This window comes from Otolemur garnettii, unplaced genomic scaffold (assembly GCF_000181295.1).
Source record: "Otolemur garnettii isolate 467f Iridium unplaced genomic scaffold, OtoGar3 scaffold00218, whole genome shotgun sequence".
Lineage (NCBI taxonomy): Eukaryota > Metazoa > Chordata > Mammalia > Primates > Galagidae > Otolemur > Otolemur garnettii.
The window spans coordinates 1,077,783-1,090,721 of NW_003852613.1; the positions used below are offsets into that span (position 1 = coordinate 1,077,783).

Consider the following 12,939-nt stretch of genomic DNA (forward strand, 5'->3'; position numbering starts at 1 on the left):
GAACCTGAGAGTAGGGAGACCTCCTCTTCCTCCAGGGCCACAGAACCTGAGAGTAGGGAGACCTCCTCTTCCTCCAGGGCCACAGAACCTGAGCCCCACCTCACGGCCCAGCCCGGGCGGGTGCAGAGGGCTCTGCAGCACAAAGCTACATCTGCTCTCTCAGGGCCCTGCAGCCTGTGCGCCTCCCCTCCTGCCTCCAGAGCTACTGGTGGCACCAGGTACGCCAGCCTGCCTGCTTACCCAGGAGAAGACCACACAGTGAGAACTAGGGGTGCCAAGGAGCCTCAAGTCCAACAGGAAACTCAGCCCAGGCAGCCCCTGGCATTCATGCTTCCTGACAGTGATCAGCCAGAAAGGATTCGTTGTAAATAAAGGACAAAATGTGAGTGAGTCTATCTTATGCTTCTAGAATTTAAACCCTGCCCACAGGGGGCATTAGGGTCCAGAGGAGCTTGTAATGTCTCCTAAATTAGGAAAGGGCAAGATGATCGAGTCTCCTTAGTCCTCTGAATTGTCAGAACACTCACCACTTTCCTGCTTTACACAAAACAAGCTTGGACCTATGGTCAAATACCCATTGTTGTTAAGTCTAGTAATACTTGTTTACCAAAACATAATTTCTAAAACCAGAAAAGCCATAAAAATAAATTCCTAATGGTATCGTCATTGCTCCTTTTTTTTTGAGACAGGGTCTTACTGTGTTATCATGGCTGGAGTGGAGTAGCACCACCATTGCTCACTGTAGCCTCCAAGTGCTGGGCTCAAGCAATCCTCCTGCCTCAACCTCTTGAACAGCTGGGATTATAGGTGTGTGCTACAGGCTAATTTCCTTTTTCATTTTTTTTTCCTAGAGATGGGGTCCCACTATGTTGCCCAGCCTTGTCTCAAGTGATCCACCCTCGTTAGCCTCCAAAGTGCTAGGATTACAGGCATCAGCTGCTGTGCCTAGCTGCAGGCATGTTCTTTAAACTGATTCTTCTCTCTCTTGATCAGAGCCAGGGCCACCTTGCTTACTGAGTCACATGAAGGCTGGAGACTTGCTAGTGGGCGTGTCCACAGTTGAGAACATCAGTGCAAGCACTTTTCTCCCATTGTACACCCCTGTGGACAGTACATAACCTGACAGAGAATGTCAGCCCTGAAGGTTCCGAGTCTCAGGAACCTGCCCCCGCCTCTCATTCCTGGGTCCATGAATGACTCTGGCCCAAGAGGGACATTCACAGAGGGAATGTCTCACAGCCTGCTACAGGCCAATGATAGAAGCAAAAGCTTGCCAGCAGAGTCCAGTGACGTATCTGAGCTGCGGTCTTGGGTCACAGCTGCCAGCAGGACGTGGCAGAAGTGGACTGGTGTGAGCAGGAGCCCTGCTAAGGTCTTTCAACTCCTATGCATGCAGTACACACCACGGGATGAGGCAGAAGACCCTGCCTCTGGGGCTGGACCCCATTTCCCAGAAATATTCTTTCTACTTATTTCTCCTGGTATTTACATGCATATTTCCTGGCACTGAGGAGTCGCTTTGTCCATTTTAAATGTTGCCCAGGGACTCTCAGCACAGCAGACTCAGCTACATAGGTAGAGCCAGACACTCACAGAAGCATTCTTCACCGGAGCCAGAGAACATGCCAAGGTTATTTCATTTCTCTAGCAACTTTCTTTTTCCTAAAGTTAATATGTGCATCCATTTTTAAATTAGTTTTCTATATTTCTACCACTAATTTTTTCCAGACACTACAACAGATAAAGGCCAGCAATAAAAACTGTAAACGCTCTAACACCCTCTCTGAGTCTCACAGCGGGTCTGTGCCCCTCCATCCTCCACCCTGTCCAGGTGCCCCATTCTCTTTCCTGCACTATCCTCTCCTTTCACAAGATCACACCTTTCACTGTCTTCCTAAGAAAGGTATGGTGACCTTTCTCGGTCTGTTCATATCTGCAAATGTCTTTATTCTATTTGCATGCACAATTGGTTTCTTTAGGTATAAAAATCCCAGATTAGGGCGGCGCCTGTGGCTCAGTGGGTAGGGCACCGGCCCCATAGATTGAGGGTGGCGGGTTTGAACCTGGCCCCGGCTAAACTGCAACAACAACAAAAAAATAGCCAGGCATTGTGGCGGGTGCCTATAGTCCCAGCTACTAGGGAAGCTGAGGCAAGAGAATCACCTAAGCCCAGGAATTGGAGGTTGCTGTGAGCTGTGAAGCCACAGTACTCCAAAAAGGGCGACAAAGTGAGACTCTGTCTCTAAAAAAAAAAAAAAAACAGATTAGTAACCTTTCTGAAGCTTTTGCTTAATGATACCAGATTAAACAAACACATTCCTTCATCTCCAGTCTCTCCTGAAACCTAATTCAACCATGGTAACGAAGCTGTTAAAAAGGCATGAAGTCACAAAGACAACAGGGAAGAGGGTGACAGTGCTCCAGACCTGGGAAGGCAGGGGAGACCGCAGGTCACATCCGCCTCCGACAACCCCAGTGCTGACCTGCTGGCCCAGTACCCTGTCCAGTTTGCCACTGGAGCATCTCACAATCGTCCTATTTTAGAAGTAAATCACTCTAAACTTATTTGAGCCCAGAAAGCTAAATCCTAGGCCCACAGCTGGGAAAGTGGAAAAATAAAGAATTTTACAATATTTAACAAATCCACACACACTTTTGATCCAGAAATCCTACATTTAGAATTCACACTGAAGATACAGCTCCAGTAACTGAGGGCACCTCCACAGGTTAGTGGGGTGTGGTTTATAACAGCAAAGCCCCAGGCCCAGTCAGAAGGCCACACTCAGGAGTGCATGGCAGCTCCCTAACGCGGGGCGTAACAGAGTTGTGAAAAAGAATGAGGACGCTTTCTATGAATTGATACAGAGTGATATCAAGGGTATTTTTAATTAAAAAAGAAAAAAATCACAGTGCAAACAGTATAGCTTGAAACTTACTTACCCAATTGGTTCCCTCCAGGGTGTGAACAGGAGCTGGGTGAAGGATGGAAAAGGAGTAGAACTTCTAAGAATGTTTTTCATATAGTTACGACTTCTGAATTGTTTTTGTATTTCATATATTAAAAAGTTAAATTTGAAAAAAATCTATTATACAAGCTTGTGAATATACTAAAAATCATGTGACTGCATACTTTAAAGGGGTGAATTTTATGGGAAATGAATTATATCTCAATAAAAAATTAAAAATAACTTAAACCAACAAGAGGAGGCAGCAAAGTTCTAAAACAATACAATCAGAACCAAATGCTAATACCACACAGGAGAAAGGAAGGAAGGAGTCCCTGGGCTTTCCACTGAAGAGCTCTGACTCCAGCCTGGTGGGAAACAGCACAACACGGACAGCTGTAAGGGAATCAGGACGTCTGCTCTTGGCAGATGGGGGTGGTGATTCCAAGACTGCTCCGCGTGCATTTAGGACTGGCCCTGTGAGTTCATGGACAGAGGAGGTTGGGACCAGGGTTCTTAGGGTGGGGAAGGGAGCTGCAACCAAGAGATGGGAGGAGGAGGAAAGAACAAGAATTTGCTACTTAAAAACCAAGGCTTCTAGCTCTACCTGGATAGCACTGGAGATGGCCATCCCCCAGCACCAGGGCAGCTAACCACAGACGTTTGCTTCCCAGCACCACTTCCCCCAGAGGGAGCAGGCCGCCTTGCAGAAGCGGCTGACCTCAGGGCTGGAGCAGAGGAAGTGGAAAATGAACCCAGAGCAACTGGTAGTGCCAAAAAATAAGATAAAATAGAAGAGCTCTTTATAGAACAGTATCTATTCTTTTATATTTTGTAGATAGGAAGTTCATATTTTGTATCTCCAGTGACACATTTGTAGTTGAATGGGGGCCTGCTTACACACAAAAGCTAGGTCTTTTCCATGGTGTGGCCAAAATGGTAAGCCCTCCAGCTGGCTCACAAGAGAAGCACCCACTCATTGGCCTAGATTTTGGAATTTTGCCAGCCTTTGGCTCACCGATAAGATCTTCAACATCATTAGGTATCAGACCCTCATAGCAGGTGTGTGTTTACACAAGCCCCTGAATATTCCACCTCTATAGGACTGAAAAATGTGTCCTGTGCCATGTCTCTGCCCCTTTGCCAAGCCTTTTCTGAACAGCCTCCAGTATGCTGTGTGTCCAAGGACACAGGGTGCAGGCCAATCACAATTGGCCTGATTTTACATTGTATAAAAAGTTGCTGCTATCAGTACACTTGCTGCCACTGGAGCTGCCTGCGAAGCGCTGTGCCCTTACTCACAGCAGAGACCCCGCCCTGCTGCCTTCAGGCTGAATCAGGCCTGAAAGCTCAGCTGTCCTACATCCTTCTGGATGGATTTCTACAACCGCCTCCATCCTCTTAGAGATTTCCGGTGTGAAATCAACCTGGGGTATTCTCAGAAGCTCTCTGTGCACAGATGAAGCTCCAGAGCTCCATTCTGCACAGCTGTCTTATGTCCGTATCTGTCTTCCCCATGGGGTGACAAATGCAGCTGCCCAGGCCTAGAGCGGAACACGCTAGCCAGACAGCTCACCTTTCCTCGATGCCTAGAATGTGTCATGTATTAAACGCAGTGTATATAACAAAAATTATACCATCATTGTTACGACTCAGCGGGAAGGAGTCCGCTGGAGGACAACGAGACTCCATGCTACATATCACCCACTCCTCCTCCACAGTGACTCTGGGTAGACGACACCTCAATCCAGTGGTCAGAAGCACCAATACTGGGACAATCTGACCCAGAGCCTTGTAATGTGACAACTCACAGCCCCTGCAGTGCTCTTGATCATTTAAAAAGGCATCACCTGAAGCTAATCATGAGAAAGTGACAAGTTGGGTTGAAAGACATACTGTGAAACTGCTGACCTGAACTTGAAACCACCCGACTGCAAGACGAGAACCGAGAACAGGGCAAGGCCCAGAACACTGTGTGAAGGGGCAGGCTCAGGAGTTCGAGCCAGCCTGAACAAGAGCCAGATCCCATCTCTAGTAAAACAGAAAAAATAGCTGGCTATTGTGATGGGCACCTGTAGTCCCAGCTACTTGGGAGGCTGAGACAAGAGGATCTCTTGAGCCCAGGGGTTTGAGGTTATTGTAGAAAGGAACACAACAGGAAAAATGAAGGCCAGGTGTGCTTTTTACCGCTTTTCAGGTAACAGTTTGAGTTATAATTCACAGACTGTACAATTATGATGGTGTTTGGTGGTTTATTAGCATATTCACAGGCTTGGGGGGGGGCATTTTAGATTATTTTTGTCACACAGCAGGAACCAGGTGCCATTAGCAGGCACTCTGGTTTCCCTCCAGCCTCCGGCCATTGTAAGCTAAGATGAAATAACCATCTTCATCTTTTGTGCATGGACTAGACATTGTTTTAAAAAAATAAAAACAAAATAAATAAAAATATAAAAACTGGCAAAGCAGGCATCCTTGGGCTGTCCCTCATCTTCAAGAAAAAGCTGTCAGTCCAGGACGATTCCTGTGGCTCGTGGGCAGGGTGCCGGCCCCATATACTGAGGGTGGCAGATTCAAACCCAGCCCCGGCCAAACTGCAACAAAAAATAACTGGGTGTTGTGGCAAGTGCCTGTAGTCCCAGATACTCAGGAGGCTGAGGCAAGAGAATTGCCTAAGCCCAGGAGCTGGAGGTTGCTGTGAGCTGTGATCCCACAGCACTCTACCGAGGGTGATAAAGTAAGAGTCTGTCTCTAAAAAAAGAAATAAAAATAAAACTTAAAAATTAAAAAAAAAAGCTGTCAGTCTGGTGGGTGGAGCCTGTGGCTCAAAGGAGTAGGGTGCCAGCCCCATATGCCAAAGGTGGTGGGTTCAAACCCAGACCCGGCCAAAAACTGCAAAAAAAAAAGCTGTCAGTCCATCTATAGGTTTTGTATCTATGGTCTTTATTACACTGAAGCAGCTTCCCGGTATTCCTAGTTTGTTGAGCATTTCTTTTTTATTTCAAATTAACAAAAGGGTCCAACGATGAGGTTACAGTATCTGAGTTTGTTAGATGAGGCCCCTGCTGTGTGTGTGGTTGGTCCCACCCCCAGGAGGCCCTCACACTGTGCCTGCTTGGTGGGAGCACACCACCCCCCCAACTTGAATTGAGTTTTCCCTTCTGTGGGTATGTATTAGTTCATCTACTGGCTTCATATTAGTATTGAGTACACTGGATACTTGTTCTTCCATTCTTATGATACTTTACTAAAGAGAATATGCTCCATCTCCATGCAGGTTAACACAAAAGATGTAAAGTCTTCATCTTTTTGTGGCTGAATAGTACTCCATGGTACACATACACCATGGTTTGTTTTTCTAAGTTCAATCACTAGTCTTACTAATTTTTCTAGGCAATGCCGGTTTCCGCCTTTGTCCCTACAAGGAGCTCTTTACATGCTCTGTCGTAGCCCTCCACAGGCTGAAGTGCTTCAAGTATCTTCTCCCCAGTCTCTGCCTTATCTTTTCATATTCATTATCAGTGTCTCTTAATAAAAGAAAGATCTTAATTTTAATCTGAAAACATCTTAACTTTAATCTGGTAAAGTTGGTCATTTTTGTCTTAGAGTCAATATTTATTTACGATTCAAAAAAAATCTTCAGCAAAGCACAGTAGCTCACACCTGTAATCTCAGCACTCTGGGAGGTCAAGGTGGGTGGATTGCCTGAGTTCACAGGTTTGAGACCAACCTGAGCTAGAGTGAGACCCTCTCTCTAAAAATAGCTGAGCATTGTGGCAGGCACCTGTAGTCCCAGCTACTTGGGAGGCTGAGGCAAAAGGATCACTTGAGCCTAAGAGTTTAAGGTTGCTGTTAGCTATGACACCACAGCACTCTACCAAGGGTGACAAAGTGAGACTCTGTCTCAAAAAAATAAAAATAAATAAATGAATCAATAAAATCTTCCCTATCCAAGTCATAATGAAGATACTCTCCTAGATTGTCTTTCGAAAGTTTTTAATTTACTCCAGACTGATTTTTTTAACTGATTCTTCTTTATTCTAAGTTGGGGATCCAGCCCCACCCTTTGGCACTGGTCAGGCACTGTATATGCAGAGTCATCCTTCACCCAGAGCCCAGGGACTCCACCTCTGCCATGCTGTCTCTCACTAGCCAATTTACTCTCCACGAGCCAATTTTAAAGTGCACCTTGAACCGGCAGAGCAAGTGCTCTGTCCTTATCCTCCTTCAAAGTGACCTACCAATGTTAGGATCTCAACATTTTAGAATGAACTTGTCACACTGCCCCATCAAACTCTGGGGGCTTTAGAATAAAGAGGCACTGAGTCTTCCTAGCCAAGAACATCCTATCCCTATTTATTCAAGTCCTTTTTAATGTCCCTTAATAAAGTTATAAATTTTTACCATTTAAAAATTACATACATATTTTGTCAATTCCTATTTATATCAATTACAGCTCCATTAGGGGAACAGAAACCATGCTAGCCATTTCAAACTCAAAGGGAGAATCTGGTGTTTTCAAAACAACTAGCAAGGATAGAATGCGAGCAGAAGCGGCCACTCCGGCCTTCCATCTCACCTCTGAAGCTACTGCTGCCGTCCACAGGTTAGGAAACTGCAGGATACTGCTGCCAATATCACAGCTGCTCTGCAGCCCTGAGACGGCTGGTGAGGGGGAGAACGCAGAGCCCCTATGAAAACCAGCCTGGGTCTGAGCCCAGGCACCTGCACCACTGCCCCAGGAGAAAGGGCGCTGTCTCCCTGCCCCTTCTTACATGTCCTGAGATGTATTTCATGGCGAATGATGTCCAGAGGCCTGCTGGCAGGGTCGTCTGGGCTACAGACCCCGCCTTCCAGCCCCTGAAGGACAGGGAAGGGCCCAGGCTGAGTCCAGCGCACCACTGATTCCCACCTTTCCAAAGCATGCTGAAATTATTGGTTTGCTGTTACATCTCTCATTTTCTTTGTCCCATGGTTTTCTATTTTTTATGCTCTTTCCTAGCATGCTTTCAGCAGGGCAATGAAATAACCCTGTGTGGTCGCTCTAGAAATCCTGATGTTTACAGTCTAAAGCAATCAGACAGGGGGACTGGGCTCCCCATGGGGCCGTTTACTCCCGCTCCTCACATACCAAGGCCCCTTTGGAACAGAAGTATCAGCTGATCCCCTCATTCTCCTCAAAGATTTTTCTTCTTTTTTTATTTGGTGGGGGGCAGGGAGATGTTAATGAGGACTTGACTCTATATCCACAATGTTTTTTTAATTTCTTTTAAAGTAAACTAGGAAAGGAAGGATGTAATTTTAGCAGTCATTAATTCAGGAAAGTAAGATGATGAGTTCCATAATGTGTGTGTATTTTTATAAAAGAGACAGGGTCTCGCTGTGTTGCCCAGGGTAGAGTGCAGGGTACGATCACAGCTTACTGTGACCTCAAACTCCTGGTCTCAAGTGATGACCCCCACCTCAGCCTCTCAGAGTGCTAGGATTATAGGTGTGAGCCAACACACCTGGCCTGTTTGTATATTTTTATAACTTAAATTTCTCAGAATCCCAACATTAAGAATCACCAGAAATCAATCTGCTTGCCACCCCCACCACCCCCTACTGTGACACACTCCACATCACAGGGCAGACACAGGATCTTGAGTCAAGGGGAGGCCAGGGGAGCCCTGACAGAGCAATGGCCTCCTCCATCTGCACCAACACCACCCCTCCCGCCCACCCCTGCTACACCTCCAGGAGTTTGCACACACGATTCCCCGTCATCCTGCCCTCCCTGTTCCCATGCTGGAGCAGGCCAGTCGCAATCCTGGGCTTCTATAGGATAGATTTTATTTTTTGTCTGTGGCGAAACCATGGCAACCTATGCTACTTCAAGTCAAAAACAAGCACCGAGCTGACCCCCCTGTGTGTGTGGGAGCCCGGTCCAGCTGACCACTCTCTGTGCCCAGGAGCACAGTCCAGAAGGACAGTCGGAAATGTTCCTCGCGTTCACCAAGTTCAGCAGCACCTCTGAGCAGCAAGCGAGCCACGCTTCCAGTGAAAGCAGCCCAGAACCGCTTGGTTCTCTCTCCAGGAGGTTGGGTCAGGTTTCACCCTGTGAGCAGACCACAGAACTCCCACCCACATCCACGTGGTGCCTGATGCTCGCTGACCATGGGACAACTGCGTCCCGCACACTGGGCCTTCAAGGAGCCACCAGACACAGGCTGTCCAGGGGCTCGGGACTGGGCTGTCGCCACTCAAACACCTCCCCCACAGACACGCAGAGTCTGAAGGGCAGCAGGCTCAGGGATGGAATTATGCTGCCCCGTGAACAGCACTCTTCAGACAGACTGGAGAAATGCTGCCCAACCATCTCTGCTTCTGATCTGGGAGCTGAACCCCCTTCACAGACTATCCCAAGCTTAGATGTCGTCCTCTATCTGACTCCGGACCCCAGCCCTCTAATTGGTATGAACTAGTTTTTCCAGTTCAACCACTGGTCTACAGGAATCACAGGACACTTTTCATGTTCTATGCCAGGTTCCACCGAGGAAGGGCAAAAGTTTCCCGCTGTTAGGGAGCTTGTGGTCTGGAAGGAGAACTCAGCCTGACCTCCAGGAACGGTGAGAAATGCTGGTGGCTCTAGATGGTGTAAGAGAGGACCAGGGAGGGCTGGCAGAGGCCAACCCACAGCCAGAGGGGCCAGAGACACCCTCTCAGCACAGCAGCACCGAGCCAGGCATGGAGGGACAGGAGGATTTGTCTAAGCAGAAACAGAATAAGGGAACTCCAAGAAAATAGAACAGCATACAGGAAGCATGCAGCGAGGAAATTATGAATTAGTGTGCACAGGAGACAATCTGCTAAGCCTCTGAGAGGGAGGCAGTGAAGGTCAAGCTGGCTGAGAGGACCTCTGCTAGACGGAAGGAGTCTGAACACAGACCAAGTATGTAGGCCTGTGACTTTCAAGCTGGGGTAACACACCTTCCTCTTAGGGGCTTTCCCAGAACCACACGGAGTCTTAAGCCTGCGTGTGCATGTGTGTTCAGAAGCTGCACTTCTCAGCCAATCCAAGTTGAGGACGATGGATGTAGTAAGCACCGTTGTGTAGGGCATGTCAGATTCCCCGAGGGTGCTGGGGCAAAACCCAGGCGGAAAACGGCTTAGACCTTTATGGCCTCTTTTTCCATCTGTAAGAGGCTGCACGTGGACAGGGAAATCCCAGGAGTGAGAGGTTACTAGCGAATGAGTGGGGGACGGGGGGGACCCAGCCACATCTAAAAAGAGACCCACATCAGGAGCCAGGAGCACGGTGAGGCCAGAGCGGGCAGGGGCTAGAGACCTTGGCAGGTGCCCACTCTCAGGGCCCTACACATTCAGGGCCAGCAGCACCTCCTTCGTTGTGCAGCCCGGACACGTCACTTGCTCCCCACTGCCCAGGCCCTGCCATCTGCCTATGTTGGGCACCTACTTTTAAGAAGACAGAGAGAGGGAGGGTTTCAGCTCACACTAACTTTCCATCATGTGGAGACAGCCCCGGTGACCAGGCCACACTGCCCCCGCCTGCAGGAGTGGCCTAGTCACCCAGCTGCCTGACAGACACTCACCTGCACAGTCAGCTTCGTCACTTTCATCCTCACAGGTCGGCCAGCCGTCACACTGCCAGGGCAGGGGGATACACTGGATAGTACCTTTGTGACAGGCAAACTGCCCCGGGCTGCACCGCAGCTCTGTGGAACCAAAGGGTGAGAGGCAGGTGAGGAAAGGGCAGCAGGAAGGCTGGTGGGAGTGGCCAGGCCCTGCCACCACCAAGGGTGGGGAGGCCCAGCAGCCGCCCTCAGCCCACCTCCTCAGAAGGCCAGCACACACAGTCCCAAGGAGGAATGAGAATCGAGGGAGCAACACTCCCCTGCACCAACAATAATCACTACACGTCCCTTCAACAAGCACCGAGTCGGGCTCTGCATGGACTGCAGTGGATACAGAGGAGAGGGCGCCCCCCTTAACTCCTCAGGGACACACAGACAGGCGTCTGACAAAGAGGAAATGGAGGCAGCCTGTGCTGGAGCTTCCAAAGAACATGCCCAGCGACATGGGTGAGGAGAAAGGACCTCCTGCTGAGGGCCCTGGAAAGCTCCCTACAGAACACAGGCCTTGAACAGGGCTTCCCAGAAAAGCGATGGTTTTGGAAGGTGCATAGAGCACCCCAGAAAATGCAGGGCTTAAGAAAGTATCAGGGAGCAGGGGAGGCTTATCAAGCAGACTGTGAGCTGACAGATGAGAATCACCGCTGGTAAGTATGAACATGTAAGGATGGCTGGTTTCTGGAGGCACTGAGGGTAAGATAACTCTGACCTTTATTTGCTATGCTGTAGGGGCCAGAGGCACTGAGCCTGTAAGTAACGTGGGATCTGTGTGGCAAGCAAGGTAGAACTGGCAATGGTCTGGGGGAACAATTACAACAGGGTGATCAGAAAAAATATTAAATAACTCAGCAGACCAAGGGCTTGAACTGAAGCTGGGGTCAGTAAACCAGAGCCCACAGACCAAATCATGCCCTGCCCACCTGTTTTTCAAGTAGTTTTATTGGGACAAAGCCACAAATACATATCTACTTCGAGCCAAAAACAAGCACCAAGCTGACCCCACTCTGTGTGCAGGAGCATGGTCCAGAAGAGCAGGCAGCAATATTCCTTGCCTTCAGCAAGTCCACAGTGCCCAGAGAGAAGGACAAGACCAGAGCCCCATGGTGGCTATGATGGTGTCTGGTGTCTGTGACAGATAGTCATCACACAGAGCCTGAGATGCACGGCCAGCAGCACCTCTGAACAGCAAGCAGCCACGCTTCCAGTGAAAGCAGCCCAGAACCACATATCATCTATGCTGCTCTTTTTTTTTTTTTTTTGTCAGAGTCTCACTCTGTTGCTCTGGGTAGAATACCGTGGCATTACAGCTCACAATAACCTCAGTCTCTTGGGCTCAAGCAATCCTCCTATCTGAGTGTCCCAAGTAGCTGAGACTACAGGCACCCACCACAATGCCTGACTAATTTTTCTATTTTTAGTAGAGAGGTCTCACTTTTGCTCATGCTGGTCTCTAACTCCTGAGCTCAAGCAATCCTCCCCTCTCAGCCTCCCAGAGTGCTGGCATTATAGGTATGAGCCATCACACCTGGTTACTTGTTGCTTTGTTTTTTGAGACAGAGTCTCACACCATCCCCCTTGGTAGAGTGCCTTGGCAACACAGCTCACGGCAACCTTAAACCCTCGGGCTCAAGCCATTCTCTTGCCTCAGTCTCCAAAGTAGCTAGGACTATAGGGGCCCACCACAGACAGGATCTCACTCTTGCTCAGGCTGGTCTTGACCTCCTGAGTGAGGACGATCCAGAGGGCAGGGATCACAGCGTAAGCCGCTGAGCCCGGCCATCTGTGTCTGCTTTTGAGCTGCAACAGCAAACTTGAGTACAGCCAAGAGAAACCCTGTGGCCTGCAATGCTGAAAATATTTACTGTCTGACCCTTTAGGAATCTGCTACCTAAAGATGAAACTACAACACCTGAGTTGAAAAAGAACAATGTGGAAGATAACAGATTAGGTTCTGCAAGAGATGAGTGACTTGAAGATGTTAACAGCAGACGTGGAAACAGCCAGCAGGACAGTGCAGACCGTGAGCAAGCCATGGAGCACCTTCATGTACCCTCGTGTTTACACAACCAAGTGGGGAACAGTCAAAACACTTGAGTGAACAGTGGTAAAAATGTTCCAATTTAATGAAAATTATAAACCCACAAATTCTAATAGATTAATGAACCCCAAAGACCAGAAATATCAAGAAAATGACTCCAAGTCACCTTGGAATTGAAAGGAAGAAATAAATCTTTTTTTTTTTTTGAGACAGAGCCTCAACTATTCCCCTGGGTAGAGTGCCATGGCATCACAGCTCACAGCAACCTCTAATGCCTGAGCTCAAGCGAGTCTCCTGCCTCAGCCTCCCAAGTAGCTGGGACCAC

The 12,939-nt window shown here is 48.5% G+C and overlaps 1 protein-coding gene across 1 annotated transcript in view; it reads right to left on the reverse strand.

Annotated features, from left to right (window-relative positions):
* The window catches only part of DGCR2 (DiGeorge syndrome critical region gene 2), an 88,880-nt gene that overhangs the window by 31,891 nt on the left and 44,050 nt on the right, over positions 1–12,939 (reverse strand). The window contains exon 2 of the mRNA XM_023508018.1: positions 10,538–10,660. Within this exon, the coding sequence (XP_023363786.1) occupies positions 10,538–10,660 (123 nt within the window). The remainder of the gene's footprint in view (positions 1–10,537; positions 10,661–12,939) is intronic.